The following is a 26,164-nucleotide window of genomic DNA, read 5'->3' as shown; positions in this document are numbered from 1 at the left end:
TACTGCAGAGCACTACCCACAGCCTTGGGAATTTCTCTTCAATATCCATATACCCCAAAGTAAATCTAATGCCTAGCACACAGTAGGCTATCAACAAATATGTCTAGAAGGGATGATGAAGACATTCATAGAAGAGGAACAAGGCCCTGGGAACTTACCATGCCAGGCAAAGCTGGGACTGGTGCCACAGCATAAATGGCTTCTTCTGTGGACATTGTAGGGCTGTGGGGCACAAAAAAAGGGGTGTTTCTCCTTCTGTGAAGGTTTCAGACTTTACTCTCTCCCCCTAGGTATTTATCCTAGAGAAATGCTTGATGTGTATCCGTAGATATATGAAGAAATCATTCACAGTAGTAAATAAATAAATAAATAAATAAATAAAATCTAAATACAGCGGGGTACTCACCAGCAGGAGGCTGCATAAGTCGCAGAATATAATGCACAGTGGAAGCTGAACTAGAGGTACCACACGTGTACCAACATGAATAGCTCTCATGGTCAATGTTACAAAGCAAGTTAGTATTGAAAAGTTTCCTAAATATACACAATTTAATAAGTGCATTGTTTTGAGGCAAAATCATACATACATGGTTAATTTTGTTTTGTTCTTTCGTTTTTCAAGACAGGGTCCCTCTGCGTAGCCCTGGATGTCCTAGAACTCATTCTGTAGACCAGGCTGGCCTTGAACTCAGAGATCTGCCAGACTCTGCCTCCTGGGCACTGAGATTGAAGGCTGCACCACCACCGCCTGGCTACGGGTGGTTAATTCTTAAATCAAAGGAATGATAATAATGAAAATAATGTAGAAACTGTGGGAGAGAAACTACCCTAGGACTAGCCCCTGGCTGAGCCACCAGTGGCTTGGAATCCTTTGTACAAGCTAGGTAAGGCCAGTTGAGACCCGATGTGGCTGTCTACAGGCATGGGGGCAAGGTTAAAGAACTGCTTTCTGTAGCCAGTAATATTTATTGGAGAGCAGTTGCTAGTTAACAACCTTCAGGGAAGAAGGGAGAGGATATGGTCAGTTCCTTAGGGAATTAGAGATAATTGGTTCTGCTGGACACAGGGAATTATCCATCATCCTACACACACACACACACACACACACACACACACACACACACAGAGTACAGATTCATTTACATGCATATAATATTTAAAAAATATTTTTGAGGGGTTGGGGATTTAGCTCAGTGGTAGAGCGCTTGCCTAGGAAGCACAAGGCCCTGGGTTTGATCCCCAGCTCCGAAAAAAAAAAAAACAAACAAAAAATCAACAAAAAAAAAAAACCACATTTTTGAGACAAAGTCTCACTATGTAGCCCTAGCTGGCCTGGAGCTGACTGTGCAGCCCAAGCCTCTTAGTTTCTTGGGTGCTAAGATTAAAGGTTCACACCACCAGGCAGTGGTGATGCATGCCTTTAATCCTAGCACTGGAGAGGCAGAAGCAGGCAGATCTCTGGGAATTCAAGACCAGTCTGGTCTTCACAGCAAGTTCCAGGCCAGACAGGGCTACACAGAGAAATCCTGTCTCAAAAGCGAAACAAACAAACAAACAAACAAACAAACAAACCAGGTACCTGGGGAAACTGGTGAGAGTTATTTTGAGAGACCCTCTGTGGTCACAAGGTATAGTAACAGAACACAGGTCTGTGTTCTACCCACATGCCACTGTGTTCGGCAGTGGCTATGGCAACAGACTCTAGGCAGAGACTGTCAGTCTGACCTGTGGAACAGAGCCATCTGTTTGGCAGATTATCACCCTTGTCCTGTCCCTAACCCACTGACCTGTCAACAAGCAACTTGCTTGTGGGTCCTTTGGTCCCGCTGGCTGTCACCAGGTGGAGGGAAGCATTAGTGCATAGCACTACACACATAACTTCAAACTTCACTGGGTAGTCAGGGTACACATTTTGTCCTTTGTGCACCAGGAAGAACCGGAGGAAGTGAATGCTTTGGCAGAAACATTTTTCAGGCAGAGCAATGACCCCAAAGAGGAATCCTGGGGAGAAAACAACTCTAGCTGATTAGAAAAGATGAGGTAGCAGCCATGGTTCTAGTTCTATGACCAGGAAGTATATGAGGGACATGTGAGGGCAAGGACCAAATCAAGCAATGAACAGCCTCTGCAGGGGGAAGGTCATGGCCACCAAGAGCCTTGTGCCTAGAGAGGAGTTGAGGAATGGGGGACCAAAGCTAAGGAGGAACAGGGAAACAGACAGCAATGGCCTTGCTGGCCTGTGGCTGCCCATGGGATGCATGGCATCCAGGCATGACCTTAGAAAGTGTGTGCTACCAAACAAGGATCTACTGATGTCCTGCTGAAATGAAAATGAGCTTCCGGCTGAGGGGCGGCAGCCATTGTTGACACATGCATCCCTGTTGAAGTCTGATTAGTAGATGCTCTCAGATGTCTGCTTCTGCAAAACTGGACCAGGACCCTAGGCCCCACCCACAGTGCTGCTCACCCAGAACAGCTGCTGGTCTCGCTTTAGCCACAGTCTAGGCCTCTCAGTTCTAAACCTAGCAGAGTTCCTGCTGACTGGTGTGGGGGACAGGAAGGCACTGGAAGCTGACCTGCTCTGAGAGCAGGGGGAGAGGCTGCAGGCTATCTCCAGCTGTCCTGGAGACAGATCCTCCCTGCAGTGTAACAAGGTGACCTGGTGCATTGCAGGGCACAGAGCACACTCCCAGAGAGGTCACGGGCAATAGAAGCTCAGTGGTGTGTCCCAGGAATGAAGGAGGGGGAAGCTGGTCCAGCTGCCCCAGCCTGGGGACACGAAGCAACTGAGGGAATTCCCAGGCTCGTGGAGTCTCCCTGAGGAGATGCAGCAGGTGCCCAGTTGAGGGGAGTGATAGGGACTCACCTTGAGCCAGGTCCCACAGAATGAGCACACCATCCTCACAGGCCAGGGCCAGGTAAGAGGAGAAGCTGCTGATCTGAGACACTACGATGGGCGCAGCACAGGGCCACACATTCTCACAATCTAGAGAGAGGAGACCATTTGCCAGGCTCCCCACAGACCCTGCCCTGCCCAGCACCTCCACACGGGGAATCTGATACCCAACTGGTCTGCTTAGCCCAGGTCCTGGGCACTGGGAGCCCTTTGTCTAGACGCTTCACCTCTTTCTTCAGTGCTGAGCTCCTCTCCCAGAGCAAAATAAGTCTGCTAACGTCTAGCGGCCACTTGCAGGCACTCACAGGACATTGTTAGACTTGTTATAGGTAGCATTCATTTAATTCTCAGACGAGTTCTAGGCAGCAGGTCCTGTTAGAACCCCACAGCACAGATCAGACTGAGGTACATAAGCAAATGGCTTGACCAAGGCCACAGCCAATCGGTAGACCAACCCATGGGGATTAGAAACCAGGGTGCCTGGGAGAGGGGTAGGCCTTTCCTTCTTCTTGCATACTCAACCGGATTCACTTCTAAAGCACAGCGTGAAAGTAAAACACAGGTGTCACTCAAGACCTCACCCTGAGTGGACCCCACGTGGAGCTGCGTCCATGGTTGTGTCTGGCAACAATCACCACCTGCATTTCAACCTCAGAGGGTTTCCCTGGATTTTGCTATTTATAACCAATACACTCAGCAGACAGTGATGTATACTGACTTAGTTGTGTTTCAAAAACAAAAAACAAAACCAAAAGAGGGAGATGAAGGCACTGGCCTGAACTCTAGGCCAGGCCTAGCATTGGCCTTCAGAAGCCAAGTCCATTCTCCTTTCACAACAGATTCTGTGGGACCCTGTGTACTTAACTCTGGACACTGCCATGAGAGACATCACGATGTAGGGACAGACCTAGAACACCCACTGAGCACCCTATTTCTGGAGCACAGATCTGGCTGTCTCATACAGCTCAGCCGGAGAAGCACGTGTTCTCAGAGCCCTGAGCCTAGGCACTGTCTCAGTCTTGGAAGTTCAAGTACCAGTTTTATCCTTCAGAGTTTTGTTCAGTGAATAGAGGAAGAAATTGTGACTTCCAGTCCAGTGTATGCCAAGGACACATGCTGTTCCTGGGGCGGGGAGAGAAGAAAGGATGTGATTAGGTATCAGGAAGCCTTGGGTTTGTGTGGCAAGTAGGCTGCTGCTGGAGTCTGGAGCGCCTTGTGCTGGCAGGTGCCACTCTGGCAGAGAGGTGGAGATCTGGGGAAGAACAGTGTGGCACCTCATGGAGGATGTTCCCAGGGCACAGAGGCCCTTTGGCCATCTCACATCATTTGGAAAGGTCAGTGCCCACTTGGATGTCAGAGTTTGTCTGATTGCTACTGTAAGGTGAGTTGGTGACCAGAAACCGTATGTCAGACATAAGCTCACATGCCCCATAGGGTAACCCCTCCTGAAATCGTGTGGCTTTCATTTTAGGGAAACTGGGATTGGGAGTGCAGATCAAACAGACACTCCAAACTACAGCTAGCAGTCTGATCTCCAACTTCACCCGTCCCACCATGCAAGAGTTGCCCAAAGGACCACTCTCCCAACTCCACTTACCGGAAGAGCTCTTGACATCCGTTGGTGTGGTTGTTAAGGAGTTAGTATAGAAGAAATGGAAGGTGGCCATACTGGAAAAGACAGACAGGAGTCAGAGGCACGCAGACCCCTTGGCAAGATGAGATGTGGCATGATATGGAGGTAAGACCAGAAATGGCTAGAGGTCCTCCCTCCCAGGGCCCGTCATAGTCACAATCTAGCTGCTGAGGCTGGGGGCCAAACTTGGACACAGAGGAAGACAGTGCTACTGTAGGTAGGATCACTCAAAGGTCAGCAGGGCACAGGATGAGGCCTTAGCCAAAGGATCCCCCAGCTTTAGGAGGTCACATCTATGCTCAGAGGAGATTCCTTGAAGGCAGACATGGGTGACATTTCATAAATGCTTTCTCACTGGGGGTTCACAAAACTCAAAGCATACAATAAGCTGGAGTGTTTGCAGATTCTCGTGGTATTCCCATTGTGGATAATTAATATGGCCCCTAAATATCTTGTTGGGCAGTAGGATGACCTGGGAACCACCAAGCCAGAGTAGGGTTTTGGTTCACAATAAAGGGCAAAGCCTTTAGACTCCATGCCCCACTATGAGGACATTTAAGATCCACTTGACAGCAAGATGGGAGGTCTTTCTTCACATGTGAAAACAAGAATGTTCCAGAGCTAGAAGGTAAGCTGGTTCTTAAAACCATGGCTACTTCAGACACTGGGCTCAGTTTTTATCATCAAAACATTGGCTAATGGGACCTACGTGCTGACCAAGGTGTAAGCACACGTTACCTCTAACTTACTGTAGCAAATATAGCCCTAAATGACATCACATTTAGAAAGACGGGGGGGGGGGGGTGGTGCTCAGCAGCAGAGATCCTGTCTGGCATGCACAGACCCTGGGTTAGATCCCAGGACCGCAAAACAGCAAGAAGGAAACGAAGGAAAATGTCTGTAACAGTAGTAGCTTACTTCCTGTTTTGTTATCTTTTGTTAGAGAAGGTGCCATACATGTGTCTAAAATGAACTCCAGTGCTCCTCTCCACGGGTGTGCTCCTGCTTCCCCTCCCTGTCTGCAGTGCTGGACTTTGAACCCAGGGTTTTAGGCATACTAGACAGTGTTCCCCTGAGCTGCACTCTACTGCTCCTTTAAAACTGTAGCTGCCAGCCTTCCTTCTAGCTGTATTTAAACTCTCCACACAGCGTTTTACAGGAATCTGCTGGGACTGGAGAGGCTGCTCCGTGGTTAAGAACACTGGTTGCAGGGCTGCAGAGATGGCTCAGCGGTTAAGAACCCCGACTGCTCTTCCAGAGGTCCTGAGTTCAATTCCCAGCAACCACATGGTGGCTCACAACCATCTGTAAAGAGATCCGATGCCCTCTTCTGGTGTCTGAAGACTGCTACAATGTAATATATATGTAAAATATATGTAATAAATGAATAAATTAAAAAATATTTTTAAAAAAAGGGCTGCTCTTCTAGAGCAGTTCAGGTCCCAGCACCCACACGATGGCCTACAATTGTCTAAAACTCAGTTCCAAGGGATCCGAGCCCTCCCCTGACCTCTGTGGGTGCTGCAAGCACATGGTGTACAGACAGATGCAGGCAAGACACCCATATATGTAATATTAAAAACTAATTGAGAGGGGCTGGAGAGATGGCTCAGTGGTTAAGGGCACTGACTGCTCTTCCAGAGGTCCTGAGTTCAAACCCCAGCACCCACATGGTGGCTTACAACCATCTGTAATGAGATCTGATGCCCTTTTCTGGTATGTCTGAAGATAGTGATGGCATACTCATAAAATAAATAAATCTTAAAATTAAAAAAAAAACTAATTGAGAGGGGTTGGGGATTTAGCTCAGTAGTAGAGTGTTTGCCTAGGAAGCGCAAGGCCCTGGGTTCGGTCCCCAACTCCGAGGAAAAAAAAAAAAGAGAGGGTTGGGGATTTAGCTCAGTGGTAGAGCGCTTGCCTAGCAAGCTTGCTAGGTCCTGGGTTCGGTCCCCAGCTCCGAAAAAAGAAAAGAAAAAAAAAACAAAACAAAAAAAAAATGAATTGAGTAAAATTAAAAACAACTTTTTTTTAAAAAAGTGTTGAAATTCTACCAAGTCAGAAAGAGTTTTTAGATGGGTCCAAGAAGTACCAGGAAGCAGGGCCTGGTAGCCTCCTCCCTCGGGTTCACCTGAGTGGGCCTCCTCCCTCAGGCTCACCTGAGTGGGCCTCCTCCCTCGGGTTCACCTGAGTGGGCCTCCTCCCTCAGGCTCACCTGAGTGGGCCTCCTCCCTCGGGTTCACCTGAGTGGGCCTCCTCCCTCGGGTTCACCTGAGTGGGCCTCCTCCCTCAGGCTCACCTGAGTGGGCCTCCTCCCTCAGGCTCACCTGAGTGGCTCCTCTTCCCACTCCCCTTCCAGGTGCTTCTTATAGGAGGCATAGAAGATCTCCATGTGTTGTTCCCACTGCACATCCTTGATAAAGTGGTTCTGCCCAGAGCCTAGCCCGAAGTAGTCCTCCACCTTTGCAAAGATTTCCAAGGGGCTTTTAAATGTGGTGCCTGGATTGAAAAGTTCAATGAAACCTCATTTCCTTTGTCAGTACCCCTGCCTCCTTTAGGAGCCTTATCTCAGAAACCCATTCTTGGTCTGCAGCGGGTCTGTGAGGCTGGGGTCCAGTCCTGTCTATGCTCTCCCTCACTGCACAGGTTCAGTCCAGGTAGAGGGTAGCTATCTCCCTACCCTGTCTACACCTCCAACCCAGCGCCACACATTTTCTTCAAAAAGAGCCAAGGAAATGCCTGTGGTGTGCTAAGGCCTTAAGATAATGTTGTCGCTCCAACAAAGTAAGGCCCTACCTGGAAATGGCCATCACCTGCAGTTGTCTCAAGAGCCCTCTTCCTATGACTTCCGGCTCTTCTGACGAGCCCTCTTCTTAGGCAGTGTGTTGCTCCCACCCATTCCTCTTGCAGGACTTCTGCTCTGTCAGTCACCTTCACTCTCATTCTTCATTCCCCAAACCCACAGCCCCACCTCTGCTTTCTGGAGCCAGGTGTAAGACCCAGGATCTCATGCACAGTAGCCAATCATTCTAGCACTCAGCTATACCCCCACTCCACGACAGTCATTCTGTGAGCACGTGTGCACTTGTTACTGTAGGTGTGTGTGAGGCCAGAGGTAGATGTCAGGTGTCTTGATCACTCTCCACCTTCCTTGTTGGAGACAAAGCCTGTCACTGAGTCAGAAGTTCATTGATTAAGCTAAGCTGAATGGACAATGAGCTGCAGAGACCCACCTGTCTCTCTGTATTCCCTCTCAGTTCTGGGATTAAAGGCACAAACCACCACACTACATTTTTATGTGGGTTCTGGGGATCTGAACTCAGGTCATCATGCTTATGCAGAAGGTACTTTACCTGCTGAGCTATAACCCAGACCCCACTGCCGTTCTTATACATGTTTCTTATATACATTTGCTTACAACTCTATCTCTCTAACTGCCTACCTACCTACCTTTCTATGTATCTATCATCTATCTATCTATCTATCTATCTATCTATCTATCTATCTTCTACTCTACCTACTGTCTACTTACCTATACTATCTACCTATATCTAATATCCATGTCTGTCTGTCTGTCTATCTATCTATTCCAGTTTTCTCTAAAGTTTCTTAGGTTTAGCACTGAAAATTCCACATCCCAGGAAATCCCTCAAGTCTTTGGCTAGTCAAACAGGTATGAATGGTCAGTCCATGTAGCAGTGTAAATGCTGGGTCATAGCCTGGGAAAGCCTCTACCAGCTAAGCCACATCTCCAGCCCCTCTTTCATGCTCTTAACCATACACCTGGATGAATAGACACTCTGAGGTTTTGTTGTTTGTTTAGTTTTCTGTTTTACTGTGGTTGCTTTTGTTTGATGTATATAGCCCAGGCTGTCAGCAGCAGATTCACTTTGTAGCATAATCTGGCCTTAAAATAGAGGCTTAAAGTTGAGGGCTGGGTTACAACACCACCATGCCTAACTTAAAAGTTTTTAATTTTAATGTAATCAAACTTTCCCAATTTTCCCTTTATTCTATTTGTATGTGTTTCTTTTACTGTGGTGTGTGTGTGTGTGTGTGTGTGTGTGTGTGTGAGAGAGAGAGAGAGAGAGAGAGAGAGGGAGGGAGAGAGAGAGAGAGAGAGAGAGGTCTACAGTGGTGGCTCAGAGGTTAAGAGCATATACTGCCTTTGTAGAGGACTAGACTTTGTCTCCTGGCATCCACACTACTGGGCAGCTTACAACAGCCACCTCCAGTTCCAGGGGCTTCAACACTTTCTGGATTCCATAGGTATCTGCACTCAAATATGCACATACCCACATACAGATACACATATACAATTAATTTAAATAAATATTTCTTTTAAAGGGTCCTTCCCTACTCACAAATTAGATTTTCTAAAGGTGTGTCTTCCATCTCGACTTGTGCAATTCACTTGGAATTTGATTTTGTTCACAGTGTGAGGCGGGGCTCAGGGTTCTGTCTCATGGACAGACCAGCACAACTCACCTAAAGGACAGACTTTATGACGTTACCTCCAATATGCCTGGTCCATTGACTACGTGCAGGTATGTTCACCCTCATCATTCGCCTATTTTCCTGGTTGGTAATTATTTCTACCCATCTGCGTGTCTCCATTTCATTGATACTTCTGTTACTCATTCCTCTTTTGTTTTTTTTTGTTTTTTTTTTTTGAAACAGGGTCTCACTCAGCTCAGGTTGGCCTCAAACTCATGATGTAACAGTGGATGACCCTGAACTCCTGAGCCTCCTGCCTCTGCCTCCCCAAAAGCTAGGATTACAGATTCATTTCTTTTCTTCCTTCCCTCCCTCCTCCCCCTCCCCCTTTTCTCTTGCCAGAGTTCTGCGTAGCTCTGGCTGTCCTGGAACTCACTTTGTAGAGAGGATGACTTTGAACTCATAGAAATACACCTGCCTCTGCCTCCTAAGTACTGGGATTAAAGGCCTGTGCCACTAAGCCCAGAGGATTCACCTTTTTCTTAATAACCGTAGCTTTTCAACAAACTAATTTCAGTACTTGGAATATCCTACTGAAGTTTCCTTCTACTCTCCCTGGGTAGACCTTCAGCTTCTAGAATGAAGGAGAGTCATCTCTAATCTCCATGCTTGGTTGCAGGCACTAAGCAAAAAAGTGATAAAGACTCAAACAGAAGTATGGGGATGAGTTAACTCCACCTAACAGTCAGAAATGTGTCTCTTCACTCTTCTACATCTTTTTAAAAAAAGATTTATTTTTATTTATATGAGTCCACTGTTGCTCTCTTCAGACACACCAGAAGAGGGCATCAGATCCCATTACAGATGGTTGTGAGCCACCATGTGGTTGCTGGGATTTGAACTCAGGACCTCTGGAAGAGCAGTCAGTCTTAACCTCTGAGCCATCTCTCAAGACCCCTAAATTCTTATAATATTTGTGTTTTCTTTTGTTTTTTCAATCCTAGAGCCCCTGAGTTAAAATCTTGTCTTCGGAGTCATGCATTTAATTACATATTACTGCTAACTAATAGGACACAGGAGTGTGGAGTAATGCTAAGAGGGAAGAATGGGGATAGCAACAGCAAAAGGAACTCGCTCTGCCTCCTACTTACCTGCTATGGGCTTAGGTGGTTTAATCTTCATTATAAAAACTGGAAGACTCAACTTAAGGTCACTTTTAAAAGAAATGTTTAAGTCCTAAAATAAGGGAAAGGCATAGCCAATAAGCTAACAAGAGAGATCATATGAAATCATTAAAAAATAACCATTCTTAAGGACGTCAGGGAAGAAAATGAATGAGACAAGTAAAAATGGAATAGAGGATTGTAGACTTAAACTCAAACTTGCCAAGAGCAACATTAAATGTAAATGGCCTAAATACTATACTTAAAGGGCAGATACGTCAGTTCTGGTTGCTAGGTGGAATTCATTTGTTCCTAGATCCCTGTATTATCACTGGTACTTACTGAGTGGATAATGCAACAAGCACAAAAATAAGAAAGACACATCGAATAAAAGGGCAAAATTCAGCTATATGCTGTCAAAAAGAAACTCTATTTAAGCCAGCACTTGGAAGACTGCACAACACACACACACACACACACACACACACACACACACACACAGAGAGAGAGAGAGAGAGAGAGAGAGAGAGAGAGAGTATGTGCACAGAAAAACCGTACTTCAATTCTAAATTTAGATATAAATAAACATGTTAAGAATAAAAGTATTGGGGTTGGGGATTTAGCTCAGTGGTAGAGCGCTTGCCTAGCAAGCAGAAGGCCCTGGGTTCGGTCCCCAGCTCCGAAAAAAAAAAAAAAAAAAAAGAAAAAAAAAGAATAAAAGTATCAGGACTGGAGAGATGGCTCAGCGGTTAAGAGCACTGACTGCTCTTCTTGAGGTTCTGAGTTCAAATCCCAGCGACTGCATGGTGGCTCACAACCATCTGTAATGGGATCTGATGCCCTCTTCTGTTGCACCTAAAGATAGCTACAGTGTACTCATATAAATAAAGTAAGTCTTAAAAAAAAGAATAAAAGTATTAAAATGGGTATATGTCAACTCAAAATAATCAGAGGAGAGCTGGGATGGCTTAGATTCTAATCAGAACAAAGACTACCAGGGACCAACAAGTGTATGACTAATGTTAAAAAGTTAGTTTATCCCAAACTGGTATGCATATCCTAACAGGGTTTCAAAGCACACAAACAAAAACTCACAGAAGCAAAAGAACACACACAGTCTTCGAGATTCCTCTTCCAAAAGATGACAGGATCAAGTGTTGGTGTCTGGGACTTGCAGCACAAACCACTCAGACACCATTCTCAGACAAGTAGAGATAGTTTATTGAATGTCACACCTCAAGACTGATCAAGGCCACAAACACAGACTTAGGAGCTGGTTGTGACACTGAGTTAAGATCCCACAGGGATTTTTAAGCATAAACCTCACAAAACATCTGTGCCAAGTTATTCCACCAATCAGGATTTAGGGACAGGAGCTTTCCTTAGGAACATGTCCTTATTGTACATTTATCCTGTTTCCATTGGTGGCAGGAGACTTGCTTTGTCTAACATTCAGGTCTTAACTTGCCATCCAGGATGTCAGTTATCCACATACATGTCTTTTTCTACCAAGTAGGATGGCAGTTCCCAGGAAGATCTTAGCAACTTAAACTTACTCGACCACCACTCAAAATGGAAGTCTTATTCCACATAGTTTCTTATGTTGGTACAGGTGTCTCTCTTACATTAGGGTCCATCCCAGGGGCAGCTTATAAAAGCATATACTGCAAAACCTTACACACAGGTGCAGAAAGTGTTGTTAGGTGGTTGGTTCGGATCTAAGCTTATTGTGGGTGACTATACAAAGAAGTTCTAGGACTTCTATTGTGATTGGTTTCCAAGGGCCCAAAACCTAACAGAATATGTCATCAACTTGGGCATAAGAAAGTTTCCTAATAACGGCAGAAACAACAGATGAGAAAGTTTCCTTATAATATTAGTAATAGAACAATACTAAATGCTAATGGCCAGCTAGCCAGGTAACAGTTACCTACGTGAGTAAATACAGTACAGATGTAGGAAGGAAAGCAGTAAAGATGCAGAGGACTTAGTAATTTGGCCAAAACAAGCAGACCCTACCATCTTTCAAACCCACTTAACAATGTAAATCACATTTCGGGAATAAAAGAAGGCTCGATAAACTCAGAAGGTATTGCATTGTAAAGAGTTAAATAAACCATTAGAAACTGTGACCAGCAGGCTAGATCTGTGAAGACCCACTTAAAAACAGAGTGGTGAAGAGGCGGGGAAGCCAGCTCAGAGATAAGGTATTTACCTGGGTTGTGTTAGGGCTGACACTTGATCCCAAGCTCTGAAATTAAATAAATAAATGAATGTTATGATCAAGAAAGAGAAATAGCTTCCTATTTGTGTGGTCTTTGTGACTTCCACCATGGAGTACCGTGGCCAGGGCCAGAAGGTGCAGAAGGTGATGGTGCAGCCCATCAACCTTATCTTCAGATATTTGCAAAATAGATCTCGAATTCAGGTGTGGCTGTATGAACAAGTGAATATGCAGATAGAGGGTTGTATTATTGGCTTTGATGAGTACATGAACCTCGTATTAGATGATGCAGAAGAAATTCATTCTAAAACAAAGTCAAGAAAACAACTGGGTCGGATCATGCTAAAAGGAGATAATATTACTCTGCTCCAAAGTGTTTCCAACTAGCAGTGGTCAAGCATGGGAAAGGTTGAGAAGGGGGTTCAGGGGCCTGCTGGTGACTACATTTACTCATCCTGTTTCACTTGTACATTATCATTGGGGTAAAAATAAATGTGAGCTTGTTTTTGTTACAATTAAAAAAAAAAAGAAAGACAAAAACAAAAACCCACAAAGGAAACATTCACACCCATATCTTCTTTTCTTTAAGATTTATTTTATGTATGAGTGCTCTATCTGCATGTACATGTACACACCAGAAGAGGGCATCAGATGCTATTACAGATGGTTGTGAGCCACCATGTGGTTACTAGGAATTGAACTCAGGACCTCTGGAAGAAGAGGCAGTGTTCTTAACCGCTGAGCCATCTCTCCAGCCCTTACACCAATATTTTAATAAGGTAGAATGTTTAAGGCTCAAAATAGGCTCAAAACATTGAAAAAAAATGAACAGTATAAAAGTTAAAAACATAATAAAAATTTTTGCTGGTGAGACCTCAAGACTTACTCACACCTAAGAGGGAAAAAAAGTACACAACTTATCTTACAAGAAAGACTAGCATATCCTGACACCAGACTGACCAGAAAACCATCCAGACAAATCCATACAAAAACAATAAGCCAGACTCACAGCTCATATTTAAATTTAAAATACCTGTGAACCTAGGATTTGGGCGGGGGTGGGGTGGGGGGAAGCACGCACGCACGCACGTACACATGCACACGCGCACACACAAACACACACGTGTCTATGTTTGTCTGTGTAGGCTATCACCCAAACAGAGCACTACCAAACAGTACAACACTGACTATGTAAACAGACCTATGCCGTTAGGTGTTTTTGGTTTTGCTTTGTCAACTTGACACAAACTATAAGTCAACTGGGAAGAGAGACCCTCAGTTGGGAACATGCCTCCGTCTGATGGGTCTGGATACAAGTGTGTGGAATACCTTGTTCATTATTGATTGATATGAGAAGGTCCAGCCCACTGTGGGTGGAGCCACCCCTTGGCAGGTGGTCCAGGGCTGCATAAAAAAGGCAGCTTAGCCAGCCAGCGGGGAGTAGGCTGCTTTCCACCAGTCTCTGCTTCCCGGTCCCGACCTGAGCTTCTGCACTGGCTTCCCCACGACAGGATGACGGTGGCAGACTGCGACGTGGAAGCATGAGGCAAAATAAACCCTTTCCTCTCCAAGCTGCTGTGGTGTGTATCACAACTAACACAAGAAGCGATCACTCGGCTTTGTCACCTCACGGCATGCATAGCAATGACAGGAGCCTGTGCAGATGCAAGCCAAGGAATGTCTCACATGAGAGAGCAAAGGAAGGGCTGCGCTTGCTTCCTCTTACAAGGACTCGAGATAGAACACAAGAATGACCACTAGGCACTAGCCTGTCTTGAAAGTTCTGCAGTGCTTCCCAAGCCTCCCGGGAGACAAACTACACTCTCACTTAATGAAGAACCTCAACAAAATATCAAACATACAGAGCTAGAAAACAGACAGTGGCTGCCATGGCTCGGGGGTGGAGAGGAAGAGGTGGTGGGACCAGAGGACACAAAGACGCATGTGAGCAGGATGAACAATCTGAAGGCTTGAGGCAGCAGTCACACAGACAGTGTTGTGTGTGCTGTGCTGAACGGGTCTGCTTGCTCTTGTCCCAAAGCAGCCGCAGACAGATGAGTGTGCAGAGGCTATGCTATGCGCTTCACTGTGGAGACCTCTCTTAAAGATCTATATGTATCCCACAGCATGTGATGTGCCTTAAGTATACAGAGTTCATTTTTAATGGCAGATGTAGATAAGTCTCTATCCACTCTTGATTGACTCTTTTAGATAGTTACTTATTCTAGGCACCTGAGTGCCGTCCACATGCTTGGCTTGCTGCGCCAGCTTATCAGCCCCCATTCTGGATTTAAGTAAAACAAACCCCTTAGCAAGCAGAGGCTAGAGAAGCACCGCTTAGTTTGATAAAGGCTACTGACTGCTGCTCTTTGGCACTTTTATAAGAAAAATGTAAACAAGACAAGGAAAATACAAAGAAAAGGTTGTGAAGCTTTAGAGCTGTGGTTATCTGTTTAGAAGATACAAGGTTACTAAACAGCACACCATGAAAACAGGCAGGAACCTTGAGTAAAGAAAAACAGTGCCAGGATGGGAGGGGAGAGAGGAGGGGGCCTCACAGGATGGAAGGGGAGAGAGGAGGGGGCCTCACAGGATGGGAGGGGAGAGAGGAGGGGGCCTCACAGGATGGGAGGGGAGAGAGGAGGGGGCCTCACAGGATGGGAGGGGAGAGAGGAGGGGGCTCACAGGATGGGAGGGGAGAGAGGAGGGGGCTCACAGGATGGGAGGGGAGAGAGGAGGGGGCCTCACAGGATGGGAGGGGAGAGAGGAGGGGGCTCACAGGATGGGAGGGGAGAGAGGAGGGGGCTCACAGGATGGGAGGGGAGAGAGGAGGGGGCTTCACAGGATGGGAGGGGAGAGAGGAGGGGGCCTCACAGGATGGGAGGAGAGAGGAGGGGGCCTCACAGGATGGGAGGGGAGAGAGGAGGGGGCTCACAGGATGGGAGGGGAGAGAGGAGGGGGCCTCACAGGATGGGAGGGGAGAGAGGAGGGGGCCTCACAGGATGGGAGGGGAGAGAGGAGGGGGCCTCACAGGATGGGAGGGGAGAGAGGAGGGGGCCTCACAGGATGGGAGGAGAGAGGAGGGGGCCTCACAGGATGGGAGGAGAGAGGAGGGGGCCTCACAGGATGGGAGGGGAGAGAAGAGGGGGCCTCACAGGATGGAAGGGGAGAGAGGAGGGGCCTCACAGGATGGGAGGGGAGAGAGGAGGGGGCCTCACAGGATGGAAGGGGAGAGAGGAGGGGGCCTCACAGGATGGAAGGGGAGAGAGGAGGGGCCTCACAGGATGGGAGGGGAGAGAGGAGGGGGCTCACAGGATGGGAGGAGAGAGAGGAGGGGGCCTCACAGGATGGGAGGAGAGAGAGGAGGGGGCCTCACAGGATGGGAGGGGAGAGAGGAGGGGGCCTCACAGGATGGGAGGGGAGAGAGGAGGGGGCCTCACAGGATGGGAGGGGAGAGAGGAGGGGGCCTCACAGGATGGGAGGGGAGAGAGGAGGGGGCTCACAGGATGGGAGGGGAGAGAGGAGGGGGCTCATAGGATGGGAAGGGAGAGAAGTCAGGGTCTTGAGGTATAGCCCTGGCTGTCTTGAAACTATGTAGACCAGACTTGCAAAAATCGTCTTGTCTCTGCTTCCCGAGTATTGGGGTTAAAGTTGTGGGCCACTATGCCTGGCATCTTGTCATCTTTTTGACTCCCAGCCCTGAACACTTCTATATGGAGGAGACTCCCCCATTACTTAAGTCCTGAAGAACGTTTCTTCTTTGAGACAGAATTTTGTGTTGCTCAGATTGGCCTCATACTTGATCTTCCTGGGTGGACCTGTCAGGTTCTGTGCAAGCATTTGCCTCCATGCCGTTGGCTGAAGGAGCCAACTTCCAGAATGGTGCTGCCAAGTGTTATTTGTGAAGCTTCAAACAAAAGGTCTCTAGCAAGAGACCCCATTTCAGATGTAAACCTTAGGTGTGCCCCAGGTCTCCAGGACAGGAAATCTGCTCGCTCTGCAAAGCACTCCAAGATGAAAATGAACTGTCCAGCTCAACTGCTTGGCAGACTGCGCTGCTACAGAGTGGGTTTCAGGGGTCTTCTTTAGGGAAATCAGGGCATGGCAGTGAGTATCCGGACTCCTAGCACTGGAGAAGCCGTGGAAACCTGCTAGTTCAAGGTCACTCTGGGCTATATGGACACCCTGCCTTAAAAAAAATACCCATAAAGATACAAACACAAAATGCCATGGTCGTTCTAACACCATTTAACATGAGGGAGATTACAGCAGAGGAGAATGAGAGTCTCAAGTGGTAGTGACTAAACAATGCCATTTTTGTACACTTTACAAAAATAAACATGATGTAATACATCACTAGGGTCCCTGCCATGGCCTTGGAAGGGGCTTTGTAAGAGATGGGTGGAATTTAAGCTCCCTGTCTTGAGATAAACCTGCCACAGGACACATGCTTAAAGGCTGTCTCTAATGGCTGTAAGATAGAAGATTAAGACAGAGAATCTGGGAATGTGAACGTGGGTATGGGGTGTGGGAAGGGATGAGGCAGGGGCAGGACCTTTTTAACCAGGGTGCCTGACAGCTAGTACATCTGTTACTCACAAACATGAACCTTCCAAATGTAACTGAAGTCTGGGGACTATCTTTAAGTGTCTTACCTTTTCTGTGCTTTCTGTAACAGCAGATTCAGGAGTGTTCTGAGGAGGGCAAGAAAAGGAAAATGAATTCACAGTAGGTTTGGGATGTGTTCCTGACTCTCTGATACCTTCAGAGATATTTTCTCCCCTGACCCATTTCCTCTCTTAAGAACTGAATTCATGGAGTACACATGGAAGACCAGCATCTGGGCAGGTCTAGCCTGCAGGGTTTCAAGACATGGCATCCATTCTTCAGGACCTTAAACTAGCTGGAGAAAGATGAGGTATCTGATTATATGGAGGTGAATGGATCAGTTAGGGGCCGTGGGAAATGAACATTGAAGAAAACGGAAATGAGTAGTTCTTTTATTTTTTTATTATATTTTTATTTAACATATTAAAATTTAATATTTAAATACTTTAATTTAATAATTAGTTTACTTTTATTTATTTGTGAGAGGGAGCCTTGTATGCCCCATGGTTTGCTTGCTGAAATTAAGGACAACTTGTGGGAACCAGTTCTCTCCTGTCATGTGGGTCTCAGGGGCCAAATTCGGGTTGTCTAACTTGGCAGCATGTACCTGTGCCCACTAAGCTATCTCCAGGGCCTTCCTTTTCTTTTTGAAATTAGCACATATGTATAGAGTGCCATGTGCTGTGCACGCACATAGACACACTGTGCTGTGATGTTTTGTTTTGTTTTGTTTTGGGCAGGGTTTCTCTATGTAGCCCTGGTTGTCCTGGAACTCACTATGTAGACCAGGCTGGCACTGAACTCACAGAGATCCTCCTGCCTCTGCCTCTGAAGTGATGGGATTAAAGTGTAAGCCAATGTGTCTGCAGCCTGTGTGACATTCCTAACGGAAGCAGACGGATCTAAGTTCAAGGCCAGGGTGTTCTGGAGAGCAAGTTCTAGACCAGCCAGGGCTACACAGAGAAACCCTGTCTCAAAAACCATAAACAAACAAATGACATCCCAGCACATAAGGAAGAAGGGCTTGAAATTCAAGTTTGTACGGCATGTTATAACTCTACCTCAAAATAAAAAAGCATACACACACACTGAAATAATAATTTCAACCCAAAGTATTCTTCCTACTTCAATTATAAATCAATCAGTCTTCAAAAATATAGTTTGGGCACTGACTATTACATCATTGGACTGACTGATTAAAATTTTAAAAGCATAAGATTGTGATATTAATTTGGAAATCTACTATCCAATTAATACAAAAGAGCATTCACACATACCAGGGTTGCTAAAAACAGGCTGTATGTAAGGAGGGCCAGAAAGGATATGTGACTGGCAAATCCCAGCAGTGTATATAAAAGGAGACTTGGCACTCCGAAGTCACCTTCCGAGTAGACCCTATGGTGGCTCAGCGGTGAGGAGAATCTCAGCCTTTGTTCCCCTTATTAGTAAGACCATGGATCTTTTTTTTTTTTGGTCATACCTGCACAGTGTGTTTGTCTCTGTGTGTGTGTGCTAGCTCAGGCTAGGCTAGTGTGTGTGCTAGCTCAGGCTAGGCTAGTGTGTGTGCTAGCTCAGGCTAGGCTAGTGTGTGTGCTAGCTCAGGCTAGGCTAGTGTGTGTGCTAGCTCAGGCTAGGCTAGTGTGTGTGCTAGCTCAGGCTAGGCTAGTATGTGTGTGCTAGCTCAGGCTAGGCTAGTGTGTGTGCTAGCTCAGGCTAGGCTCATGTTCCACCACTGAGTTACTTCTCTATTCCAATACACTAAACACAATATGTTTTGTTTTGTTATTCTTGATTTTATTTGTTTTCTTGAGGCAAGGTTTCTCTGTGTATCTGGGGCTGTCCTACAGTTTAGTTTGCAGATTGGCCTCAAAGTCACTGAGATCCACCTGCCTCTGCCCCTGAGTGTGTGCCACCACCACCCAGCTTAACACAATGTTTTAAATGGGGTGCTCAATTAATATTAGTTGGTTTTTAAAAAGAAAACTAATGTATGCATATTATATTCTTGAGTAGAATAAGTTTTAATCTTTACTAAGAAAGTAGATCTCAAGCCAAGTGAAATAGTTAAGTTGCTATCTACTAAGAAAAACAAAGGCCACACACACTCTGGTAAACATAACAGGAACAGAAACATTCAAGGGCTGCTTCCAACCAGGGTAGGGAAAGGTATTATGAGGCAGGACTCAGGATAAAAGACTCCCCTCCCAGAAGAAATGTCTGGGTGCTGTCTCAGGGACGGAAGTCCAAGTCAAGAGAGACACTGAATCACTCGAGACATCTCTGCTTTCTAATACTTATCTGAGGGAAATCCATTTGGAGACTGTCTATTGTTCCTGTTGCTGTTTGTCAACCCTCCAGTGGCCTTGCTAGCTCCACAGAGAATTTAGGCTAGATTTGAGCTAAGTGTAGAGAGAAAAACATTGATTAAAAAAGATGTTTCCTACCAGTTGCAGCTGTTTGGGCTTTTTCTTTTGATTTAGAGTCAATTGGGGGTGCTCCACTTCTTTTAGCCAAATTTCCTTGGGCAACTTATACACTTCCAGCCAGACATCTCCAGCTCCTGCATTGGGAAACCAAACAAACAAGTGTTGGGCAATGGAGTAACATGGCAAGTTTCAGCTGGTGACTGTCTCCTCAGAAGTGCTGCCTGGACATGCAGACCCTCTGCACTCAGTGCTTGGGTAAACAGAAGCCATGACTATTGTAAGCCCTCACTGACCAAGCAATGTCTGCATGGAGCATTGAGTCTACAAGCCACTGCTATCTAGTGCAGTCAGGGGTTTCTCCTACAACACTGGCACAACTGAATTCTTAACCAAACTGTCATCTTTGCCAAGTCCCATGTTCTCTATGTTGCCAATAATCAGTTCTACTGACATTCTGCCCTAGAGTTGACATTGCCATTAGGGGAGGAAGCTGGCACATGTAAGCATAGCAAGAGAGGCTTGGGGCAAAGGGAGAGTTGGAGAGGGGACAGATCCCAAAGAAGTCTTCGGACCAGCATTTGAGATGAAGATCTACGGGAGGCTAGAGAACCTTCTCTCATCACAAGATCAGGCTGAGCTCCTGTTCTGAATTCTGACCCAGTTGGGAAAGGTTGCTCTCCCATGGAATGGGATCCTGCGTCGACGTTCCATTAAACATGTAATCATCTGGATATTTTAATTTCACACATCTTGTTCCACAACCACAAGGGAGTAAATGCCATCATTTGAAGCTACCTACTTTGTGGTTCTTTGTTATGGCAGCCCGAGAACATGAATACCTGAGTGTTTTGCCTACATCTATGTATGTGCTTGGTGCCTGCAGGGGTCAGAGGACATGTTAGATCCCTTGGAACTAGAGTGACATGTGGTTGTTAGCTGCCATATTGATGCTGGGAATCACAATCGAATCCTCTGGAAGAATAGCCAGTGCTTTTAACTGCTGAAACATCTCTCCAGCCCCTAACATTTCCTTTGATTTAAAAAGAGCACTATAAAATCTCTATCTTCTGCAAACATTTAGTGTTTAGGGGTCCTTTGGGGGAAGACGTATAGATCCAGGCTTGTCTGATGTATGTCTATGTCTAAATGTGTAAAAGCTGAAAATCAAACCACCAAACACTGGAATAAAGTCTGCTCTGTTGACACAAGTGTAACTGCAGCTGGCCAGATGAGGAGATTGGCACATGAAACTTTAAGGAGAACTAGATACTAAGAGAATGTATCTTCTCAAAACCTCTAATAACTACAACAGTGGTGTTAACACATCTAAATAGTCTGATTCTCCTGCCTCCGGGAGATGCCTAAATCACCTCCCTTGTTTTTAGACTTAGTGACTTGCTCCTTACAGAGGATTACAAGGAAAAAAACCAAGCCAGGCATGGTAGTGTAGACCGAGAGTGACAACCACTCTGGAGGCTTAAGCACAGGGTTTTGGAGCCAGCCTGGAGGAACTTGTGATCTAAGCTAATACCAGGAAAAGTGAGTCAACCTGGGACCCTACAGTTTTTGAGACAGTGCCTGGTCCTGTGTGAGCTTTCCCCTAAATCCTCAGCCTTGGGAGAGCCATGAGAAAAAAGGCAGACAAACCGAAGTGAAGGGCACTCCACAGATTATCCGCTTGATCCTCCTAGAGAAAGAAAAGTCAAGGTAATGCAAACTAATGACCAAGAAATTGTCACAGGAGTACACTAGAGTGACACATGACTCAGTGCAATACTGTATCCTTGCCTAAAGAGGCAAAAAAAAATAGCAAGGAAAAGAACTGATGGGAAATCGGGCCAGCAGGGGCAGTGTTACTATTCCTGGTTTTGTCTCCACAGGCATGTACACCATCTGGTTAAATGTAGGTGTTAGTGAAGAACTCAGAGGATCTCTGTGCAGGCTTTGGCTCCCCTCTGGTTTTTAAAAAAAGGTGTTACTTATTTTCTGTGTACGGTTGTTTGCCTCTATGAATGTCTGTATACTACCTGCATGCAGTCAGTGCCCAGGTGAGGTTGTTGGATCCCCTGGAACTACAGTTACAGATAGTTGTGAGCTGCCATGTGGGTGCTGGGATCAAACCCTAGTCCTCTGGGAAGGGCGGTCAGTGCTCTTAACTCATGAGCCATCTCTCCAGCCCTTGCTATTCTTTAAGTAGAACGTATGTCTTTTGTTGGGTTTTGGTTGTGAGACAGTCTCACTGTATCCTCAGGCCCCTCCCTTCTGCCTGAGCCTTCCCAGTGCTAGGGTTACAGGTGTGCGCCACATGTGTCTAAACCTAAAGTTGTTTCTACAGTCAAAGTCTGGAAGACACACAAATCTAACACCTCTCACAGCTTGGGTGACCTTGCCTTGGAAGAGGAAAGCTGCATAGTCCCCGCTCTGAGAGACTTCCATCCTTACACAGGTGCTTTGCTTGGTGGTGTCATCCTGAAAAGAAGAGACGCCAACAGAGTGAGTGCTGTCTGCTAACGGGAAGAGCACATGGCAGGGCTCCGGTGGCTCACACCAGGTTCTCCAGAAGCTGTGATAGCGAGATGCCTCGGGTCAGTTCCTATCCCCAGCTTGGTATAGCAATTGGACAAGAAATGGAGCTTGCTTTAGACTTAGTTCCTCAAAGGTCATGGAATGCCATCAGTTCGGGTTTGCAAACCATAAAGTCAATGCTATACTAAATTATTCAGCAGGGTCAAAGTAAGTTCTACATGACAGCGAAAACTGGTGCTTGTCTGGATGATTGCAGAGGCTGGGCAGAGCCCTGGAATAAAAGCTTTTCCAATTGGGGGCCAGCCTAGAGAGGCTGCAGGATGTGTGTGCTACACCTTGAAGGAGCTTGAGAACCACTAACATAATAAGGTGGTACACTAGTCATATTGGTGAGTCCCTAATTTGTTTAGAGAGCAAACAATTTTCATGTATATTTCTAAGTATCTGTCAACTTGCTAGATTTTCAAAAACGCAAAAACACATGCATAATGAGTCCCCAGGTGGCCATCACGATGCTCCACTATGCCAGCGCAAAGCTCGCTCATTGTGCTCAGCATAGCTCCATTGTGACATCGAGATGCTTAACTGCAGTGTCACAGTGCTGCACTGTGACATCACAATCCTCCATTCTAAAATCCTAATGCTGCTTGTGATGTCACAAAGCATTGTGCTGCCATAATACTGCACTGTGCCACCACAATGCTGCACTGTGACAAGACAGTGCTCTACTGTGTCACAGAATGTTTCATTGTGACCTCACACTGCTACACTGTGTCTTCAGAATGCCAGACTGTGGCATCATAATGCTTCATTGTATGACATCAATACTGCTCTGTGCTATCGTATGGTCCATGGTGCCATCACAAGTTTGCATTTCAACATCATAATTCTGCATTGTGCCATTACAATGTTCAATTGTGTCCCCGCAATGCTGACATCATAAACTCCAATGTGACAAATATTGCCTCAAAATGACATCACCCTGCTTGACTGTGCTGTCACAGTGTTGCACTAGACAATCTGCAATTGTGCCATCAAATGTTTCTTTACGCTGCATCACTGTGACGTCACTGCTACTGCACTGTAAGATCTGTAAGATCATGATGCATTCTGACAGCACTATGCCGCACTGTAACCATACAGCGTGTGAGTCTACAATCCGCCATTGTGCCACCGAGGCCGCACCATACCACCCCAGCTCCTTTGTGACAAGTTCCCTTGTGTCATGTTATTGCATTGTGGCATCCCAATTTTAGTTGTATTTATTACCTTCCAAACCCAATATGTTGCTAATATTTAGTTAAGTCCAAGTTATTAATTCTATACAGTAGATAATAACTAGTCTACCTTTCAGTTTCCTTAAGCCCTTCCTGGAGGATATTAATGTCTGTCACAATTGGTTCAGATTACAATCAAATAAAGCCCAGCAGACATAGTGGCACACACCTTTAGAAGCAGGTGGATCTCTCAAGTTCAAGGCTGGCCTGATTTACACAGTGAGTTCTAAGCCAGGCAAGGCAGCAAAGAGAGACCCTGGTCTCAGTTAGGGTTCCATTGCTGTGAACAGACACTATGACCAAGGCAACTCTTATAAAGGACAACATTTAACTGGGGCTGGTTTATAGTTTCAGAGGTTCAGTCCATCATCATCACAGCAGGAAGCATGGCGGCATGCAGACAGACGTGGTGTTGGAGTAGTCAGGAGTTCTACATCTTGATCCACAGGCAGCAGAAGGAAACTGTGCATGTAGCTTGAACATAGGAGACCTCAAAACTTACCCCCACAGTGGCACACTTCCTACAAAAGGCCACACCTACTCCAATAAAGCCACACCTCCTAATTGTGCCACTATGGGCCAAGCATTCACACACATGAGCCAGTGAGGGCCAAACACATTCAAACCACCATACTCTATCTCAAAAATCAAAAACAAACAACAAACTCCACCCCCAAATCTGAGGGTCTGGAAAGACAGTTTAGTTGGCGAACTGCAGATCTCAGTTTGGATAAATTGTGAGAGCATAAATTTAATGATGATGATAATGGTGGTGGTGGTGGTGAGGGTGAGGATGATGGTGAGGATGATGATGGTGGTGGTGATAAGCTGAGTGTAGCAGCATGTGTCTGCCTGTAATCCTAGTGCTGGGGAGGTGGAAGAAGGAAGACCCTGAGCTTGCTTCCCCAGCTAGTCTAGTCAAATCAGTGAGCACAAACTGCAGTTGAAAACCTGCAATTACTATAGTTTTGGGAACCCATTAATTCAAAAAATACTGAGAAGTACAGTCCTTTCTTGAATCCTCTGGGGGAGATACCAACTCTTGAAAGTTATCCTCTGACCTCCACATGCATGCAGTGACGCCCACACACACTAAAAAATCCAATTCCTGTTATCTTCCATTCCATAACTAAATAATGTGCGTATCTTTAAGAGTATATGCCGTGTGGTGTGAGTGCCAAGGAGACCAGGAGGAGGAGTCAGATGCCTGGAGCTGAACTCACAGGCAGCTATGAGCTGCTGATGTGGGTACAGAAAGAGCAGCCGGCACTCTCACTGGCTAAGCCATCTTTCCAGTCCCTGCACTTACATTCTTCAACTCCTGCTGTGCCTTGGGCATTTTTATGGCCCACTTCTAAGGCTCTCTGGGACCTGCTGATATCCCATCATCATACAAGTCAGACAAAATTTTCATTTAGTCTCACTGAATCTCCAAGAGCTTCACAGAGCCTTGCAAGCACTGACTGGCTGCTCAGTTGCCATAGCAGCTGCCATTTCCCAGGCACAAATCTATGTGGTTGTAAGATAGAGCTTCACTGGAGTACTTTTTCTTCCTTTTTCTTTTTTCTTTTTTTTTTTTTTTTTCGGAGCTGGGGACTGAACCCAGGGCCTTGCACTTCCTAGGCAAGCGCTCTACCACTGAGCTAAATCCCCAACCCCCACTGGAGTACTTTTAAAAGTGTGTGCACATGTGTGTGAGACAGTGTAAGTGTGAAGATAACAGGACAATCTTGGGCATTCTGCTCTGTCCTCCACCACGGAGGAAATAGATGCAGGTCATCATTGCAGCAAGCACCTTTACGCTGAGCCGTCCCAGCCCTGCTTGTTTTTAGTAAAGTTTTGATTTCCTGAGGCTTCATCCTGGACAGGAGTCTTTTATGAGGAGCACACTCGGCATTGCCTGCTTCATGTTCTCCAGCTAATGGGGAAGGACAGGAACTCACCGTTTCATTGATGGCTTTGATGAGATAAAGGCTGTCTTTACACAAGTAAAACAATCTAACAATACCTGAAACAGAAAAATAAGAGACTGTGAGACCAGAGAACCAGAAAGGGCTGAGCACAGCATCTGACTTAAACTTCCTGTCCTGCCCATGCTTCGTGCTTCACGGTCCCTCATGGCCTATGCTACTCTTGGTCTCCCAGCCTTCCTCCACCCTACTTTGAAACATTCAGTCTGTTCCTCTTCCCAGACCCCTCCTCTCAGCTACTGTTGCTTTCCTGGAAGTCTCCTATAAGCACAGCAGCCACAGCAGTCTGTCCTGTGCTCTCAGCCCCTTACTCTGCCTGTCTTCTACACTTCTTCACACGGGCACAACTGTTTGCTGTGGATGTGTTGGGTTCATGAGCTCCTTTGAGAGAAAGGGTCCTCCCTTAGCTTTCCATGTGCCTTAACCCACTAGGCTCCTCAAGCAGTTAATTCTGTTGAATTCAGGATGTGATTGTCACCTGCTATGACTTCTTACATTTCTTTAGGAGCCTCCCAGTTACTCATAACCTGCCTTTGTACCTATGATATAGACAGCTCACAAAAAGAGCTTTGGTTCACTGTGGGTAAAATTCTAATCCATCTTAAAAAAGATTCATGGGATAGTTATTCCATGCCACTGACTGTATGAAGAACACCAATGTAGTCTACATTCGAATTTACCAGAAGAAGGTAACACAGACATGAAACTACTTACATCATGGGTCATAACAAATATGGCTTTTTCTTTGGTCCAAAGTCCCACCATGTCCTACATAGATATCCCCAAGGTACCTAGATCTGTGGGTGCTCACATGAACTTCCTCAGCTCACACGCCCTGAGCACCTTCGTCCCTGTCACGTTATCGAGGTCATCCACGCAGGTGTCTATCACAGAAGGCAGTCATCGCTGCCTACACTGCCCCGCATTCCTTCCTCACCACAAATGCAGTCTTGTTGGTAGAAAGGGTAGTTGAGACAGGCTCTCATGTAATCCAGAATGGCCTCAAA

At 46.1% G+C, this 26,164-nt stretch overlaps 2 protein-coding genes across 22 annotated transcripts in view; one reads left to right on the top strand and one right to left on the bottom strand.

Annotated features, from left to right (window-relative positions):
- The window catches only part of Wdr93 (WD repeat domain 93), a 49,980-nt gene that overhangs the window by 14,698 nt on the left and 9,118 nt on the right, over window positions 1-26,164 (bottom strand). For 12 of the 21 annotated variants that reach the window (XR_005490605.2, XR_010056371.1, XR_001835468.3 and 9 more), the window contains 12 exons: window positions 25,131-25,195; window positions 21,775-21,853; window positions 19,403-19,518; window positions 17,006-17,044; window positions 12,342-12,377; window positions 10,115-10,199; window positions 6,854-7,025; window positions 4,494-4,564; window positions 3,932-4,018; window positions 2,867-2,986; window positions 1,788-2,001; window positions 159-222 (listed from right to left, as the gene is read on the bottom strand). Coding sequence is in view for 10 of the 21 variants with exons in the window: in XM_017589563.3 (XP_017445052.1) it covers window positions 159-222; window positions 1,788-2,001; window positions 2,867-2,986; window positions 3,932-4,018; window positions 4,494-4,564; window positions 6,854-7,025; window positions 10,115-10,199; window positions 12,342-12,377; window positions 17,006-17,044; window positions 19,403-19,518; window positions 21,775-21,853; window positions 25,131-25,195 (1,148 nt within the window). In the remaining 11 variants the exon portion in view is untranslated. The other 9 variants (XM_063271151.1, XM_063271156.1, XM_039087607.2 and 6 more) reach the window with 8 other exon arrangements.
- Window positions 12,397-12,878, top strand: Snrpepl2 (small nuclear ribonucleoprotein polypeptide E like 2). Its single transcript, NM_001408801.1, has one exon. It carries the CDS (start codon window positions 12,459-12,461, stop codon window positions 12,735-12,737), a length of 279 nt encoding a protein of 92 aa, NP_001395730.1. The 5' UTR covers window positions 12,397-12,458; the 3' UTR covers window positions 12,738-12,878.

Source organism: Rattus norvegicus, chromosome 1, assembly GCF_036323735.1.
Source record: "Rattus norvegicus strain BN/NHsdMcwi chromosome 1, GRCr8, whole genome shotgun sequence".
NCBI classification, from domain to species: domain Eukaryota; kingdom Metazoa; phylum Chordata; class Mammalia; order Rodentia; family Muridae; genus Rattus; species Rattus norvegicus.
This window is presented reverse-complemented; position numbering and strand designations above follow the sequence as displayed.